This window comes from Stegostoma tigrinum, chromosome 43, assembly GCF_030684315.1.
Source record: "Stegostoma tigrinum isolate sSteTig4 chromosome 43, sSteTig4.hap1, whole genome shotgun sequence".
In the NCBI taxonomy this organism is placed as follows: Eukaryota; Metazoa; Chordata; class Chondrichthyes; order Orectolobiformes; family Stegostomatidae; genus Stegostoma; species Stegostoma tigrinum.
In genome coordinates this window covers 10,641,769-10,660,802 of record NC_081396.1, presented here as the reverse complement: position 1 = coordinate 10,660,802, position 19,034 = coordinate 10,641,769, and the positions used below count along the sequence as shown (strand labels likewise).

Genomic DNA, 19,034 nt, shown 5'->3' with positions numbered 1-19,034 from the left:
GATAGCGTGTACGAGGGAGAGACGGAGGGAGAATGAGAGAGAAACAGAGACAGCTAGAGATAATGAGAGATGTATGAGGGAGGGTGTGACAGAGGGAGTGCAATGGAGGGAGATTACTGAGAGAGAGGCTGCATTGACATTGTCAGCGTGTCAGAAAAAGAGACAGTGTATGTGTGTTTGTGTGTATGTTTGTATGTGTGTGTGTCAGTGTGAAAGTATGAGGGTGTGCGAGTATGAGATGGTGCACGTGTGAGGGCAAGGTTGTGTGAGAAAATGTGTCAGAGTATGAGGGTGAGTGGGTGTGCAAGACAAACTGTTTGAATCAGAGTATGAGAGTGACACCCTATGCAAGAGACAGAGTGAGATTATAAGACAACACATGAGAAAGATTGTGGATAGTATGACAGAGGAAGTTTGAGAGTATGACAGACAGCCCATCACTATAACAGTCTGTATTAGGCACTGCGCGAGAGACAGAGTATGAATGAGAGTGTGAAAGTATGACAGAGTGTTTGTGACAGAGAGTGAGAGAGAGTAGGTGGATGTGAGTGTGTTAGAGGGAAAGAAAGAGTGAGATAGTGTGGATGTATTTGAGAGAGTGACTGTGTCTGTGAAAGAAAGAGACTGCATATGGGAGTGTGATTGTGTGTGAGAGAAAAAAATTGTGAAAGCAATTGTGAGTAAGAGGGAAAGAGAGAAAGTGTGTAACAGTGATTGTGTGAGTGGATTGTGCATGAGAGAGTTTGTGTATGTGAGAAAGACAGTGTATCTGTGCAAGAGCAATTGATTTGTGAGACTGCGTGAAAGAGAGAGTTTGTGTGTGTGAGAAAGACAGTGTGTATCTGTGTGGGAGTAATTGTGTGAGAAAGCGTGAGAGACAGAGACAGTACATAAGTGACAGTAAGTCTGTGTATGAGAGAGGTTGTTTGCAAAATTCTGTGCAGAACACATTGGGAAACAACATTTACAGCAATCTTCCATCTCTCTGGATATCATATCCCAGAAACCAACCTTGGATTTCTCACAGTCAGCTAACCTGTTCTGGGACTTTGTCTGTTCTGCGTCTTCAGGGCCATCACTTGAACCATTCTCTGCGCTCTCGGCCTCGGAATCTGCTTCTGGAGAAGACGGAGCTGAAAGAGCCTCAGGATCCACAGTATCCTCCTCGCCGCTCTCGGACTGCGCATCTGGAGAAGACGGAGCTGAAAGAGTTTCAGGGTCCACAGTGTCCTCCTCGCCACTCTCGGATGGTGTTCCAGGTGAAGTTGTTGTTGAAAGAGCATCAGGATCTGCAGCGTCCTCATCGCTAGGCCCCTCCTCACTGCTCTCCGACTTCGGTGACTTTTCCACCCGCATGGTCGCTCTTGATCTACCCTTTCGCTGCTCCTGTTTGCAGGCTGACGCTCTGCCTCTGTTGCTAGCCCTGGCGTAGAGGAACAAAACAACCATGTGAGCTCTGTTAGGTTTATGTTTCAGCGTAGGTTCCCTGTAGTGGCATGTTAATAGCTGTGTTCATTGTGAGAGGAAGCAGCAGCTAGCCCCTCCTCCCACCTCTCCCTCCAGGTACTGCTCTTGTTTCACCTCCCAAGAGCTTGTAAGAGATAGCCCTTTCTATCTACAGCCACAACGGCCGCACTTTGAGACGGGATTAGAGATGTTGTTAACCGCAACGCTCTTCCCGCCTGCTGACAAAAACGATTTGCTCACAGGAAGCATCCCATCAGGGCCCATTCACATGGCGTAACCTGGTGAGAGTGTGTGTGTGTGTGTGAGAGAGAAAAAAAACAAGCCTGCCACAGGACAGAGAGAGAAACCAGACAGATTAGGGACAGGAGGGGTGGGGGGGAAAAGAGAGAGAGAGAGAAAGAAAGAGAGAGACAGACAGAGAGATACACTGAGAAAATGGAATGACAAGTCAGAGGACGGCAGGAAATACAGTGACACGAGGAGGGAGAAACCAGGCTGATATGGGATAGAAAAAGAGAGAACCCAGACCTTCAGAGACTCAGTGGAAGTGACACTGAGGATAGGGTGGCACTGCACTGGGTACAAGGTGTCTATTCACACTGTTGCTAGCTCTCCTTGCCTTTTAACTGAGTGACTCCCCAGGCCATTTCAATGGGTAACGAGGAGTTAATCATTTACTGCAGTAACAAAGTGTAGACCCGATAAAGCAGACTTCTTTCGTCAGTGATACTAGTTAACCAGACAGGCTTTTAAGAATTGGCAATCCTTCCCCACTTAAATAATATTCAGCTTTTAATTCCTCCTGCCAAAGCGCATAATCTCACATTTTCCCACATGGCATCCCATCTGGCAAGTTTCTGTCCATTCCCTTGACCTGTCTATTTCCCTCTCCATGCTTTGTCATTTGCAACACATGCTTTCCCACTTATTTTTGCAAACTTGGGGTGATACTTTATTCACTTCCTTCAACCCCATCATTACTCAGCAAGGCAGTACAGCTCACCTGGGTAAGGGCTGGGTCACCTTTCGTGAATCTGCGTTTGAGGTTTTCTGGGCAGACAGATCTGCAAGGAAAGAAACACTGTTTATAATCTTGACCAGCGACACAGGGCAAAACATCGAGCAAAACTTGGCCACCACTTCTGTGGCCACATGTGGTCACTTTATTTAAGGAAGGATGTAAATGCATTGAAGGCAGCTCAGAGGGCATTAGACTAATACCTGGAATCGGCAGGTTGCATTATGAGGAAAGGTTGGACAGAAAGAGCTTCTAGCCACTGGAACTTAACAGAACAAGGTGTGACTTGATTTTTCCTTATTCACTTGTAGGACAAGGGCATCACTGGCTGGACAATCTTTATTGTCTGACCCCAGCTACCTTTGATAAGGGTAAGGGTGAACCTCTGCAATTCACATGCTGTAGGGTTGCACATAATAGCCTGCAGGCGGGAATCCCGGGATTTTGGCCCAGTGACAGTGGAGGAATGGCAACGTATTTCCAAGTCAGGGCGGTAAGGAGTTGCGGGTGGTGCTGTTCCAAGGTATCTACAGCACCTGTCCTTCTAGGTGGAAGTGGTTGTGGCTTTGGAAAGTGCTGTGTAAAGATTAGATTGAATTAGAGATTAGATATATGGTGAATTTCTGCAGTGCATCTTGTAGATAGTATACACTGCTGCTACTCAGCATCAGTGGTGGAGGGAACAGACGTGGTGTCAATCAAGTAAGAGCTGCTTTGTAACTGGATGGTGACAAGCTTCACGAGTGTTGTTGGAGTTGCACCCATCCAGACAAATGGGCCGTATTCTATCGTACTCCTGACTTGCGCCTTCCAGACAGTGGACAGGTAGGGGGAAATCACGAGGTGAGCTACTCGCCGCCAAAATTTTCGTGTTGCAATCAAGTGCAATCTGCAAACTTACGGTCTTGCATATCCCACACTCAACTATTACTGTCAAGCCAGGGTGTTGACCCTGGATAAATAAAGAGTGCAGGAGGGCATGCCAGGAGCAGGACTAGGCATACCTGAAAATAAAGTGTCAGCCTGGTAAAGTGATCAAACAGGGCTACTTGCATACCAAACAGCATAAGCAGCAAGTGTTGGAACTATGTGACCAAGAACAAACTGATCATATCTAAGCTCTGCAGTCCTGCCACATCTAGTCATGAATGATGGTGGAGGACAATTAACAACTCACTGGAGGAGGAGGAGGAGGCTCCACTAATATCCCCATCCACAATAACTGAAGAGCCCAGCACTTCATTACTAAAGACAAGTCTGAAGCATTTATAGCAGTTTTCAGCCAGAAATGCTGAATGGATGATCCCTCTCAGCCTCCTCTGGCGGTTCCCAGCATCACCGATACCAGGCTCCAGCCAATTCAATTCAATTCACTCCAGGTGAATCAAGAAATAGTTGGAGGCACTGGATAGTGCAAAGGTTATGGATCCAAACAACATTCCAGCAATAGTACTGAAGATGTGTGCTCCAGAACTTGCCACTGCTTTAGCCAGGCTCTTCCAGTGCATTTGTAATGCTGGCATCTATCCAACAATGTGGAAAGTTGCCCAGGAATGTGCTGTACACAAAAAGCAGGACTAATCCAACCCGGCCAATTACCACCCTGTCAGTCTCCTGTCAAACACCAGGAAAGTGATGGAAGGTGTCATCAACAGTGCTATCAAGCAGCGCCTACTCAGTGACGCCCAGTTTGGGTTCCACCAGGGTCACTCAGCTCCTGACGTCATGACAGCCTTGGATTAAACATGGACAAAAGAGCTGAATTCCAGAGTTGAGGTGAGATTGACAGCCCTTAACATCAAGATTGCATTTGACAGAGTGTGGCATCAAGGTATCCCAGTGAACCTGGAATCAACAGGTATTGGGGTCAAACTCTCCACTGGTTGAAGTCATACCTGGCACAGAGGAAGATGGTTGTGGTTTGTGAACGTCAGCCATCTTTGTCCAGGACACATCTGCAGAGGTTCCTTGGGGTACTGTCCGAGGCCCAACTATCTTCAGCTGCTTCATGAAATGACCTTGTCTCCATCATAAGGTCAGAGGTGGGGATGTCCACTGATGATTACACAATATTGAGCACCAGTCAAGGCTCTCCAGATACGAAGGCTGTCTATGTTCAAATGCGAGAGAGTTGGACAATATCCAAGCTTGGGACAGATGTTGCCTTTCATGGGAGAACCCACAATTTGGAGTCACTGCTTAAAAATCAGGAATTGCTGGTTTGAAATAAAATTTCTCTCTCTCAGGGGTTGTGTGACATTGAATATTTTTTAAGGCAGAGGTAGATAGATTTTTAAGTCAAGGGAGTGAAAGGTTATTGGATGTCAGTGGGAACATGGATTTGACATGATATGACTGAATGAGGCACAGGGGCTGAACGGCATTCTCCTACTGCCAACATGTATGACCAAACCCTTGATTCAAAATCATCCTGCACCAAAATGGGGCAACAAACAGCTACCTCGCTGCAATGCTTTACCTCCCCGCTGACAATCTGCCTGCTGGACGGAACTAACTAATGGAATCTGTCGGAAATTACACAATCTCCACCGCCTTCAAGCCAAAGCCAAAGTCACCCCAAGTACACAGACGATGCTGGTGTATGTCAATCACTAGACCATTGTCAGAACCTTTATCGAGGCACAGTGGAGCACCTTTCTCACCTTGAACATCCGTAATAGAGAGTTCCTCACTTAACCTGGCCTGGTATTGTGGAGCAAACCTCCAGTCAACAAGTTCCACAAGGAGGCCTTAGAGAATGTTGATCACTTCCAATATCTCGGAAGTGTCCTGTTGGCCAAAACAGTTATTGATGAAAAGATCCTGCATCGCCTCCAGCATGCTAGCGCAGCGCTTGGCTGGCTGTAGGAAAGGGTGTTTGAGAACAACATCAGATCTGACACTGAGATCATGGCTTGCAGAGCTGTGGTGGTTCCTGCCCTCCTACGTGGCTCTGAGATTTGGCCTGTCTAGATCAGACACCTCAAGGCACTGGAGCAGTACCACCAATGTTGCTTGCACAAGATCGTGCAAATTCGTTGGACCAACACCAGTGTTCTTGACCAGGCCAACATCCCAAGCATCGAGGCACTGAAGCACCTCCCCCAACCTTGATCGGCTACAATGGGCTGGGCATGTCATCCAGATGACTAACACGAGACTCCCCAAGGAGGTGCTCTACTCCCAGCTCTGAAACGGCAGAGGAGCCCCAGATGGACAGAGGAAGTGCTTCAGAGATAACCTCAAGGCCTCACTGGGGAAGTGTGGCATTCCCATAGACACCTGGGAGTTACTGGTCCAAGACTGTCCAAAGTGAAGGAGCAGCGTCCAAGAAAGCTTCGAGCACCTTGAGACTTGACACTAGAAAAAAAAGAGGAAGCCAGGCAAAAACAGTGAAAGGACTGTGCTGCCACGCCAGTGTTCCCGCCCCAAGTGTAACAAATCCTGCAGTAGCCTCATTGGGTCTGTACAGTCACCTACAGACTCAGGCCAGAGTCGAAGACAGTCATCCTCGTCTATGAAGGACCACCAATGATCTTCGAAGCAAAGACCTGTTTGTTGGTCACCAACAACTTGGAGCTAGCAGGGTCTCACCGGGCACTGGCTTGACAACTTGGGAGTCTTCCAAACCCGGGCACACAGCAGAGATAATTCAGGGGAGGGAAGAGCAGCTTTGTAGTGACTTCGCAAGCTCAGGACCAGGCTCCAAACTGGGAGGTCAAAGATAATTGCTGACAAGCTGGCAAAATTCAACACCAGTCATGCCTCCTCAGATAATGAAGCAGTTCACATTATTATGTATCATGACCTGAACAATATCCAAGCTTGACCCAAGGATGAATGCAGTGCCAAAGAAGGTCTCTTCCTGTCTCACATTGGTCTGCTTTCTCTCTTTCTTTCTCCCTCTCTCTACACTCTGTCAGTCTAATACTTCTCTGTCTTTCTGTCTTGTTCAGTTTCTTTGTGTTTCTCTCTCTCCCCGTCCTATAGAAACAGAAAATAAAAACCAGCGCTGGTCATTCAGTCCTCCATTATGTTTTTGCTGATCATCCAATTTAAAGGCCTGTTTTTGGTTTTCACCCATATGAGTCTGAAAGCTGTACAGCATAAAAACTGGCCCTTTGGTACAACTCATCCATGTCGACCAGATATCCTAAATTAATTTAGTCCCATTTGCCAGTATTTAGCACATGTCCCTCTACATCCTTCCTATTCATATGCCCACGCAGATGTGTTTTAAATGTTGTAATTTTACAAGCTTCCACCACTTCCTCTGGCAGCTCATTCCATACACGCACCACCCTCTATGTGGAAAGGTTGCCCCCTTAGGTCCCTTTTAAATCTTTCCCCTCTCAAATTAAACCTATCACCTCTAGTTTTAGATACCCCAAGTTGGCTGTTCACCCTCTACATGCCCCTCATGATTTTGTAAACCTCTACAAGGTCACCTCTCAGCCTCCGAAGATCCACGGAAAATAGCCCCAGTTTATTCCGCCTTTCTCAGTAGCTCAAACCCTCCAATCCTGGCAACATCCTTGTAAATCTTTTCTGAACCCCTTCACGTTTCACAACATCCTTCATATAGCAGGGAGACTAGAATTTATCACAGTATTCCCAAAGTGCTTTGATTCCTTTAGCCCAAAGCCCTGTATCCGCCTCCCTCTTGAAATCATATAATGTTTTGGCCTTGACTGCTTTCTATGGCAGCAAATTCCACAGGGTCACCACTCTGAGTGAAGAAATTGCTCCCCAACTCAGTTCTAAATTATTTACCCCGAATCTTTGGATTGTGAGCCCTATTTCTGGACTCCCATGCCATCAGGAACATCCTTCCTACATCTGTAGCCTGTCAAGTCCTATTGGAATGTTATCTCTTTCTAAATAATCCTGCTGATTCTTTGCAATCTAGCAAACATAATCCTAACCAACTCAAAACGCATCGAAAAAGATTCTGACCATCAACCCTATCTATGCGTCTCATAATTTTACAGGTGCGTATCAAGTTTCCCACCAGCTCATACCGTATACTTTAGGTAGCATCCTGGTAAATTTCTTCTGTACCCTCTCCAAAACCTCCATATTCTTCCTGTGATGTGGCAAACAGAACTGAATGCAACACCCTAAATTTGTCCGAGCCAAGGCCTTACAAAGTTGCAACGTGACATCCAAACTTCTGTGCTCAATTCCCCGACCAGTAAAGAACAAACATGTGGCACGGTAGCTCATTGGTTAGCACTGTTGCCTCACAGAGCCAGGGAACTGGGTTTAAATCCACCTTTGGGCGACTGCCTGTGTGGAGTTTGCACATCCTCCCTGTGTCTGCGTGGGTTTCCTCCGGGTGCTCAGGTTTCCGGGCACGGTCCAAAGGTGTGCAGGGTGTGTCAATTGGCCATGCTAAATTGCCCAATGTGTCCAAGGATGTTTGTGTTAGACACGAGAAATGTAGGGGTAGGGGGATGGGTGTGGGGGATTGCTCTTTGGTGGGTCGGCGTTGACTTATTGGGCCAAATGGCCTGTTTCCACACCGTAGGGATTCTATGTCCTTTTATCCCCAATGCTTGTTTATCATTCTATCCCTTTTCTCTGGCACTTTCAGGGAGCCATAGACTTGCACCCCGAGATCCTTCTATACTTCAGTGCTGTTCAGAGACCTGCCATTAACTGTAACTTTTCGTCAACATTTGATCTCCCAAAGTGCAGCACTTCACACATAAACTCCACCTGCCATTTCCCCGCCCATATCTGCAACTGATCTTTATCCCTCTGTATCCTTTGGCCACCATCTACACTGTCCACAACTCCACTGATCTTTCAACTGTATCCAAACTTACCAACCCACCCATTTACATTTTCATCAAAGTCATTTATGTATCAAAGAGCAGAGATCCCAATATAAATCCCTGCGGAACATCGCCAGACAAGGACCTTCAGCCTGAAACAGTCTTCTATGGGCAACCCAATTCCGAATCTACACGGCAAAGTCACCGTGGATCTCAGGCTTCTTAATCTTCTGGAAGAGCCTACCATGATGGACCTTGTTGAAAGACTTATTAAAATCCATGGAAACAACATACACTGCTCTAGCCTCATGGACCACCTTCGTCACCTCCTTGAAAAATTCAATCAAGTTACTACAACATGACCTGACCTGCATAAAGCCATGCTGACTGTCCCTAATTACTCCATGCTTTTCCAAATACGCATAAACCCTATCCCTAAGAATTCTTTCCTGCAGCTTCCCAACCACCAAGGTGAAACTGATCTGTAGTTTCCTGGATTATCCCTATTTCTCTCTAGAGCACAGGAACAACTTTAACTACTTGCTAGCCCTCCGGAACCTGTCCAGTGGCTAGCAAGGATACAAAGCTCCTCTCTTTCCTCTCTCAATAATGCAGGGTAGATACCATCAGGCCATGGGGACGTATCGTCTGTAATGCTCTTCAAGAGTTCCAACCCCAATGCTTTATGTCCAGATCATTAAGCTACACCACAAACTACAACAGTCCCAGCACTGAGCGCTGTGGAACCTCACTAGAAACAGACTTACAGTCATAGAAACATCTCTCCTCCATCAGCCTCTGTATCCTGCTTCTCAACCAATTTTGGATCCAACATGCCACTTTGCCTTGGCCCCCAAGGCTCATGCAGATATGCTCTAAACCACTTACTCCTCACTTTAAATTTACATCCTCTGGTCTTAGACATGGCTGTTTATGGGGAAAAGATTTTCACGATCTATCCCATCTATGTCTCTCCTAATATTGTATATCTCAATCAGATCTCACCACCTTACACTCACAAGCACGCCAACAGCCTCCTTTGCTTGAAGGAAAACAAATTCAGCCTATTTATTCTCTCCTCATAACTAAGATTTACCATCCCAAGCAACATCCCTACTGAATATGCTCTCTTCCCTCTCCAGTGCAATCGCATCCTTCTATTCTTCCAACAGTGTGATTATGGGACCTCAGACAGTATTCAGGGTGGCACGTTGGTCAGTGGTCAGCACTGCTGCCTCACACCACCAGGGACCCAGGTTTGATTCCGGCCTTGGGCGACTGCCTGTGTAGTGTTTGCACATTCTCCCCGTGTCTGCGTGGGTTTCCTCCGGGTGCTCTGGTTTCCTCCCACAGTCCAAAGATGTGTAGGCTAGGTGAATTGGCCAAGCTAAATTGCCCATAGGGATATGTATTAGGTGAGTTATAGGGAGACGGGTCAGGGTGGGATGCTCTAAGCTTCGGTGTGGACTTGTTGGCCGAACGGCCTGTTTCCACACTGTAGGGATTCTATGATTCTGTTTGTGGCCTAACTACTCTGTTATAAAGTTGTAACAAGACTTTCTCTTTTTTCATTCATTTGTGCAATGAGGATGTTGCTGGCAAGGCCAGCATTTAATGCCAATCCCTAATTGCTCAGAAGGCAGTTAAGAGTCAACCACATTGCTGTGCGTCTGGAGTCACATATAGGACAGACCAGATAGGGATGGCCAATTCCTCCGCTAAAAGACATTAGTGATCTCGATGGGTTTTTCTGACAATCAACAATGGATTTTTCTGACAATCAACAATGGATTTATGGTCATCATTAGTACACTTCTACTTTTAGTTGAATTCAAATTCCAGCGACTACTGGGGAGGGATTCAAACCTGGGCCCCAGAAATGGTTCTCTGGTTTTATGGACAAGCGATAACACCACTCGGATGTTACTTCCCTCCTGCTCCTATATTCTACACCTTGATTAATAAAGACAAGTATCCTGTCTGCCTTCTTCACCACCCTGTCTACTTGTACTAACACCTGCAGAGATCTATGGACTTGAATACCAAAAGCACTTTGCTCCTCAGTACTCCCTCGAGATCTACCATACATTGTGCCTGTACTTCTTTTACTAGATATCTCTAAATGCATAGCCTTGCACTAATCAGGATTAAATGCCATCTGCTATTGCTTTACCCAATTTTCCAATTGATCAATATCACACTGTAGCCTGAGAGTATCCTCCTCTTTGAAACCAAGAAAGGAGTGGCATTGAGTCTAGTGAAGAGCATTAGGCAGATAACTCCCCAGTGCACCATAGTATCTATGCCAGGTTATTGAGAGAGGCAAGAGAGGAGTTTGCTGGGGCCGAGGCCAAGATCTTTGTATTCTCGCTAGTCACTGAAGAGGTCCTGCAGGACTGGCAAATAGCTAATGATGTTTCTCTTTTCAAGAAGGGAGAAAGGGATAATCCAGAAAACTGCAGACTGGTGAGTCTCACTTTGGTGGTTGGGAGACAATTCTTAAGGTTAGGATTTACACACATTTGGAAAAGCATGGAATAACTGGGGACAGTCAGCTTTGTGTGGGGCAGGTCATGGCTTACTAACTGGATTAAAGTTTTCAATCAGACAATAATGGCGATCAATGAAGGTAGAGCAGTGGATGTTGTCTTATACAGATATTAATCAGACTTTCAACAAGGTCCCACATGGTAGGTTCATCCAGAAGATTAAGGTGCACGGCAACCACAGTGACTTCACCATGTGGATTCAGACTTGGCTGGCCCATTGAATGCAGAGGGTATTAGTGGAAAGGTGTTTTTTTCTGGCTGGAGGTCCGTGATTAATGGTGTTGTGCTGGGGCTTGGACTGTGACCTCTAATTTGTGATGTATACACAAATGACTTGGACGAAAATGTAGAAGGGTGTATTACCAAGTTTGCATATGTTACAAAGACAAAGTGGAGTTGTGGACAGTGTAGAAGGTTGCCAAAGCATACAGTGCGAATAGCTGCATAAGTCTGTTTAGGAATCACTGAGGTCAATTCGGAGGGTCTTTGAAGGTTTTAATTTTACTCAGCTCTGAAAACAAAGGTAGGGAGGCTGATTTGATTCAGTGTCTGTCTTTGTATCATAACATTGTTTGTGATTGCAGGATGGTGTGAAGGAATCGGTGCCATGTCCCCTACCGTTTAATGATAGATATATAAACAGTCTTCTACCACCCACCCTCCGCCTCCTGCCAATATGCTAATTTTGTACCCAACCTGTTAATTTACCCTGGATCCTATGTGCTTTTATTTCTTTATCAGTCTCCCATGAGGGATCTTGCCAAAGGCTTTGCTGAAATCCACAAAAACGCTATCAACTGCATTAAGAAGCCCAGCACTGATGCCTGTCTGCAATGAGACACCTTGTGAAAACCTCAAAAAAGTCCAGTAATCACATCAAACTCATTGCCTTTATCAACTCTCTTCAAAAGATTCAATCAAGTTTGTCAAACGTAACAAATCCACACTGACTAGCCCTGATAAATCTGATTTTTCCAAGTGCAGATAATATTCATTAATAACCCAGCCACCACACAGATTCAACGAACTGGCCTGTACTTTCCTGGCCTATCCAGTCCTCCCTTTTTTAAACAATGGGATAATACTGGCAGCCTTCCAGTTCTGTGACACCTCACCTATGTCCAGAGAGGATCTGATAATTACTGCCAAGACCCCCAATATTTCTTGCTTCCCTTAACTTGTGACCAGGTCTGCAAGTTTATCCACTTTTGAGGCAGTTAAACAATTAGTACCTTCGATCTCTCTATGTTAATTCTCTCTTAACATTTCAAAGTCGTCCAGCCTGATGGCTATACCTGTGTCATCCTTTTCTATTGTAAAAACTGAAATAAAGTCTTCACTGAAGACTGTTTTTCTCCCAGTACACACAAACACATTACTTCTCTGGTGAGGTTGGCGGACCATTTTACAACAGACAGTACACATGGCCCGAAGGGTAGGATTCACCGTGCACTGGGAATGACCTGGATTAACAACCACACAGATCAACTGGTATGCCTGACCATTTTGTATTCATAACCAACCAGCAAAACAAACAGTGAATATGCGAGATTACAGACCATCCCAGAGAATAGAATTTCCCAGATTATAGACCATCCCATATTATAAATGCCTGGGATCACCACCTGGACCTGTATCAATAACTGCCTGAGTTTAACAATGCCAGTAATAATAACCTCCAAAATCACTGAGCATGTCCTTTGATAATTATTGCCTGAGATTGTCGACCTTCCCGTACTGATGACTGCCCACGATTAACAAATGCCTGGGATTATCTGGCATCCTGTATCAATAACGTAGGATTACGAACCATTGCATGTTAATGGCTGCCTGACATTACCTACTGTCTTATATTAATAACCATCTGGGATTTCTGACTTTCCAGCATTACTCACTTTCCAGGATGACGGATTTTTCTAGGTTGATAATTGTCCAGGATTAATGACTGTCCCATTCTAATAACTATCTGAGATGACTAACCAACCCATATTACCAACTGTCTCTTATTAACACCCATTTGAGATTACTGACCAGCCTGTATTAAGGTCTGTTGGGATTACCAACTATCCCATACAGATGGCCATTTAGGATTAGTGATGTTTTTGTACTATTGGCCATCCAGGATAAACTAAAACACCATATTACTAACTGCCTGATATTACTGTCTGTGCCCTCTTAACGTGGAGCTAACGAATGTCTGGGATTACCAGACTAACTATCTGGGATTAGCAACACCCCATATTCATGACCACCAGGGATTATAACTCTTCCCATATTAATAACTATCCACGATTATCAAATTTCAACAATCATCGAGAATTATCAATTCGCCCATATTAATAACCAGCCACGAGTACTGCTCATCCTGCAATAAGGACTGCCAGGGATTACTGCCTGTCTGTGATGAATAACCATCATGATTACCACCCACTCCATACTAAGAACCATCCAATATTGCCAACCATACCATATTAATTACTGTCTGGGATTATCGAATATCTCATATTACTAACTGTCTAGGATGATCAACCATCAAGTATTAATAATTTTCTAGAATTACTGACTGTCACATATTCATAATCATCCAATATTAGTGACTGTCCCATATTACTAATTATCCAGGATTACCAAATTTTCCTTATTAATAAACGTCAGGAATTGTTAACCGTCCCTGATTGATAACCATCAACGGTTACTGACCACTCCCTATCAACAAATGTCCAGGAGTACCAACCATCATGTTTAAATAGCCAGAAGCGAGTTGCGATGGTGATATGGATAACTGAAAAAAAAACTCTCACCAAACGTGAGGAGTTGAATTGCGTTTAAATAATTACGTCCTTCTGTATAGCATGCATTGCCTGGCATCACCCTGGGACTGAATTCCCTTCGTGACACAATGCCCAATGGCCTGGTCTGAGGACTAACACTGACAGTTGATATTTCTGGTTGTATCTTCATGTCAACAATGATCAGACCAATCAGTATGCTGTCCTCCTGCTGTATAAACTTGTCGCCCTGGATTCCAACTCTCAAGCTTATTATGGTCTACTCTTGATGAGTGCAAGACAAGAAATCTTCACTCGTTTCCTCCTTTGAGCAATATTCTAATTGCATGTTATCAAGCAAAGCTTCAACAAACTGGCAGTGCTGCAAACGGTCCAGTTTTACCACTGCCTGGCATTGTTAGACTTGCAGTGCTACTTAGCCAAACGGATAACTGAACACTTGACATTTTTGGCCATTTGAAAGCATGAAGTATCAGCCATGGAATAAATACCCAGGATTGATGACAGTCCAAAAAAACTGCTGTCATGCTCTGCATTGAAAACTATTGGGTATGACCATCAATAACTCAAATTTACCTCCACCACCATCAGTCCTCATCGATTGCTAACCTCCACCCCCAGCATTGCCCCCAGTTATATGACCTGCATCTGACTGGTCACTGGGACAATAGGTGCCGAGGGGAATTATGAATACAGACCCATGATGTAGATATGATTGGTTAATGGAACAATGGCGGGGGGGCGGTATTGTGAAGGCAGAACGTTGTCTATGATTGGTCATTGTGACAAAGGGGGGGGTGGCATTGTTAGGTCAGAGGCAGGTCCTGTCTGTGATGGACCATTGGGACAACGGGGGCATTGTGACGTCAGGGCCTGGCCGCGTCTACAATCGGTCACTGGGACAACGGATGGGCACTGTCAGGTCAGACCCAAGTTGGCTCGGCCCCTTCTTCCTGCAGTAAGATGGCGGCCGCGCATGCTCCAACCGAACCCCGCTGCTCCAAAATGGCGACCTCGAGGCCAGGAGTTTTCACCCCACCTTCCCCTCAGCTTCCAACCCGATCGCCCCTCCGCCATTTACAGCTCCGGCCGAGGGTCGGGTGCAACCCCCTCCTCCGCTGCTCACGCTCCTCCCCCAAAGATCCCCATCGAGCCGCCAACCAGTCAGGCGGCGTCGCTAGCCTCCAGTTACCTGACGCGGCGGGACTGGGAGGAGGGTGCAGAGCCCCAGCCCTTGCCCTAGCCCCGGCCCTAGCTCCGGCCATCGCCGCCATCCTCCTCCTCCTCGGGCAACGTCCAACAATGGGCCTCACCCCGCGCCTGCGCACTGCCTTCCCACCCGCCCGCTTCCCCCAACATCTGATGGCCTACGCCTGCGCGGCCATCCTCACCCATCCCCTCCCCTCGGCGGGTGACTGTTATGGCAACGGAGTCAGGTCCTCCCCCTCCCTCCGACTTGTTGGGAGGGGCCGAGGGCGCGTGACGTCTGGGGAAGGGGCGGGGTCTAGTTGGCCTTTGTCATATAGGTTTGTTCTACCGTGAAAGGGCGGGACAGAGTGATTTCGGTCCCAGCGCCGTGGAATAGTTCATTGCCCCTGGCGCTGGAGCAATAGGTTCAAATCCCGTAGTGAACCAATACACGAAGTACGGTGAAGGAGTGATTCTGCAGAGAATTCGGGAAGCAAATACAGTGAGATGTGTGGATAGGGAGACAAAGCCGAGTATATCCACGGCTTGAGGGGCGTGTGTATTAATTGCACTTCATCCACGCCTGCTCCCCTTCCGATCTGGGTGGACATTGTGCCAGGAGGGGGCCCTCTTTCCTGGACGTGAACAAGTCCAGGTAGCATGGTGCACGGTTTCAACTTTTCCTAAACAAGAACAAAATTTGCTAAGGAGGTGGGGTGGGAAGGAAACTTAGCAAATTTGGCAGCATCTGTGGAGAGAAAGCAGAGTTAATGTTTCAGGTCCAGTGACCCTTCGTTACGATCCACTGCTGAAGTTCTCCTGCAATTTCTGTTTTTGTTTAGGATTCACAGCATCCGCAGTATTTTTGTTGTGGGGCGGGTCGCTGGGTGGTTTGTTTTATTGTGGCTATTGTTCTCGACTGTCTTCGTGGTGATGTCCACACTCTTGCAGAGAGGCGTGTGCTGCCTACTGGTGAGAACTTCAGAGAGCAGTGGGCACTGTAGGGGCTGGGCAAGTTTCCATTTTCATTAACCATTTGTTTGTATGTGGGTGGCACAGTGACTCAGGATGAAGCTTGCATGTTCTCCCAGTGGGTTTGCTCCAGTTGTTCCCACAATCCAAAGATGTGCAGTTTAGGTGGATTGGCTGTGCTAAATTGCCCACTGTGTCCAGGATGTGCAGGCTAGCTAGCTTAGTTATGGGAAATATGGGGTAACAGGGATGGAGGGCCGGTGGCGGGGGAGGGGGGTGGTGTGGTGCAGTTGAGTTGAGAAAATGCTCTTTGGAAGGCCAAAGTCACTTAAAGGGCTAATTCTATGATAGGGGATTCTATGACACTTTTTGTCACAACATTCTATCAATCAGAGCCTGCTGAATTCAATGGGTTGGTTTTAAAAGAGCACGTGAACCCACTCAGATGTATCCAGAGAGGGTAAAGGAGTGAGTAGCCTTGGGAAGAAGGATCGGACAGGTTACAAATATTTCTGCGTGTTTGTAGAATCCCTATCATGTGGAAACAGGCTTTTGGACCAACCCTCCAAACATCCCATGTGGTCCAATCCACTATAACCCACCTAATCTACACATCCATGAACACTATGAGCACTTCAGCGTGGCCAATCTGCCTTTTTGGACTGAGTGGAAACCTACACAGACACAGGGAGAACATGCAAACTCCACAGAACCAGTTGTCTGAGTGTGGAATTGAACCCAGGTCCCTGTCATTGTAAGGCAGCAGTGCTAGGCACTCAGCTAGCGTGCCGTCCAGTTGTAAACATTTGTTGCTCTTGTCCTGGATGAGTGGTAGAAGCAGAGTACATAATTTTAAGCCCCATATGGACAAATCTTAACCAGCAAAACGCTCAAATGCCAAAGATGTCAGAAAGTGCTTTGTGGGCAAAAAGGGCAAGAGAATCTACAAATCACAAAACTTTGTTTTTGGGTACAAATTTTCTTTTTAAGCTCTTGGATTTTGTGTGACTGGACGAGAAAATTTAAAATGAGCTGTGTAACTTTGTGACATTGCAGGCATCTATGAATCACGAAAAATGCTGCAGAGGTCAGCGAGATGATGTGGAATGTTCAAAGGATCTACAATGGTCGACATAATACAGACAATAGCTGAAGTGGTGACAACACATTCCTTTCTAATGTGTGCAGGTGCAGGTGGGTGCAATTGAAGTGATAGAAAACAGTTCATATCTAACGTAAAACAGTGGATTCTTCCGCAAAAGAGAGGTTGAGGCTAAAGCTGCTTTGCTGTGTCTCTCTCACTGGAGGAAAAAAAAACGCAGAGCCCGCACTGAACCTCCTCTAATCCTGAGGCCCAATGGCTTTTAATTTGGCAATTTGAGAAGCAGGGGAATCAGTGTTGGGAGTTTTTATGAGGATCAGACACTAGTTTCTGCCAGAGATAGTAGGAACTGCAGATGCTGGAGAATCTGAGATAACAAAGTGTAGAGCTGGATGAACACAGCAGGCCAAGCAGTGTCAGAGTAGCAGGAAAGCTGACTTTTCAGGCCTAGACCCTTCTTCAGAAATGGGGGAGGAGAAGGGGGTTCTGAAAATAAATAGGGAGAGAGGCCAAGGTGGATAGAGGAGAAGATAGGTGGAGAGGAGACAGACTGGTCAAAGTGGCGGTGATGGAGCCAGTAAAGGTGCATGTAGGTGGGGAGGTAGGGAGGAGATAGGTCAGTCCTGGGAGGACTGACAAGTCAAGGTGGCAGGATGAGGTTAGTAGTTAGGAAATGGAGGTGGGGCTAGAGGTGGAAAGAAGGACAGTTTAGGGAGGTGGTACGGGGAGGGGAGATTTTGAAGCTTGTGAAGTCCGCATTGATACCATTGGGCTGCAGGGTTCTCAAGCAGAATATGATTTGCTGATCCTGCAACTTTTAGGTAGCATTGTTGTGGCACTGCAGGAGGCCCAGGCACATCTTGTCTGAGGAATGGAGGGGGGAGTGGAAATGGTTCACGACTGGAAGGTGCAGTTGTGTAGTGTGAACTGAGCGTAGGTGCTCTGCAAAGCACTCTCCAAGCCTCCGCTTGGTTTCCCCGATGTAGCGGAGGCCACAATGGGAACAGCAGATGCTGGATACCACATTAGCAGATGTGCAGGTGAACATCTGCTTAATGTGGAAAGTCTTCTTTGTCCCTGGGATGGGGTGAGGGGGCAGATGTAGTGGCAGGTGTAGCACTTCCTGCAGTTGCAGGGAAAAGTGCTGTGTGTGGTGGGGCTGGAGGGGAGTGTGGAGCAGACAAGGGAGTCACCAGAGAGTTGTCCCTCTGGAAGGGAGATACAGGTGGGGTCGGATTTCAGGTGGCGGATATGTCGGAGGATGATGCGTTGGATCCGGAGGTTGGTGGGGTGGTACCTGAGGATGAGGGGGATTCTGTTTTGGTTTTTATTGCAGGTTGTGGGTGTGAGGAATGAGTTGCCGGAAGTGTGGGAGACACGATCAAGAGCATTCTCAACCACTGAAGGCAGTGGGGAAGTAAGATGTGGTCCCTGAAAAACGAGGACATCTGCGATGTATGGGAGAGGAATGCCTCATCCTGGGAGCAGATGCGGCGGAGGCGAAGGAATTGGGAATGGGGATGGCATTTTTGCAGGAAGGTGGGTGGGAGTTGGAGGGCTTGAAATGGACATTGGTTTTTAGGTGGTTGCCAGAGATGGGGGGAGAGAGAGGTATTGGAGATGGCCCAGATGAACTTAAGGTTGGGGTGGAAGGTATTGGTGAAGTGGATGAACTGTTCAAGCTCCTCGTGGAAGCACAAGGCAGCGCCGATACAGTCATCAATGTAATGGAGGAAGAGGTTGGGTTTAGGGCTGGTGTAGGTGCGGAAGAGGGACTCTCCCACGTAACCTACAATGAGGCAGGCTTGGCTTGAGTCCATGCAGGTACCTGTGGCCACCCCCTTTGTAGGAAGTGGGAGGACTTTAAAGAGAAGTTGTTGAGGGTGAGGACAAGTTCAGCTAAGTGGATGAGGGCATCAGTGGAAGGGGACTGGTCGGGCCTGCGGGACAGGAAGAAGCGGAGGGCCTTTAGGCCGTCTGCATGGAAATGCAGGTGTATAGGGACTGGACGTCTATTGGTGGCGTCACAGACGTAGGTAGGGAGTTCCTGGACCAAGGAGGAGAAAATGGAGCCCAGATGGGTGGAGATAAGTTTGGTGGGGCAGGAGCAGGTGGAGACAATGGGTCAGAGATAATTGGAACAGCAGATGCTAGTGATTCTGAGATAAC

The 19,034-nt window shown here is 46.8% G+C and overlaps 1 protein-coding gene and 1 long non-coding RNA gene across 2 annotated transcripts in view; one reads left to right on the top strand and one right to left on the bottom strand.

The window, feature by feature from the left end:
• The window catches only part of LOC125449049 (zinc finger protein Xfin-like), a 99,449-nt gene extending 84,551 nt beyond the window's left edge, over positions 1-14,898 (bottom strand). The window contains exons 1-4 of the mRNA XM_059641840.1: positions 14,796-14,898; positions 4,381-4,595; positions 2,471-2,531; positions 1,037-1,423 (exon numbers count right to left, since the gene is read on the bottom strand). Coding sequence (XP_059497823.1) covers positions 1,037-1,423; positions 2,471-2,531; positions 4,381-4,495 — 563 coding nt within the window. The 5' untranslated portion in view covers positions 4,496-4,595; positions 14,796-14,898. The remainder of the gene's footprint in view (positions 1-1,036; positions 1,424-2,470; positions 2,532-4,380; positions 4,596-14,795) is intronic.
• A 263-nt stretch (positions 14,899-15,161) lies between these two features.
• Positions 15,162-19,034, top strand: part of LOC132206814 (uncharacterized) — a 42,585-nt gene continuing 38,712 nt past the window's right edge. Inside the window, exons 1-2 of the long non-coding RNA XR_009443174.1 lie at positions 15,162-15,446; positions 16,820-16,957. This is a non-coding gene — a long non-coding RNA (uncharacterized LOC132206814). The remainder of the gene's footprint in view (positions 15,447-16,819; positions 16,958-19,034) is intronic.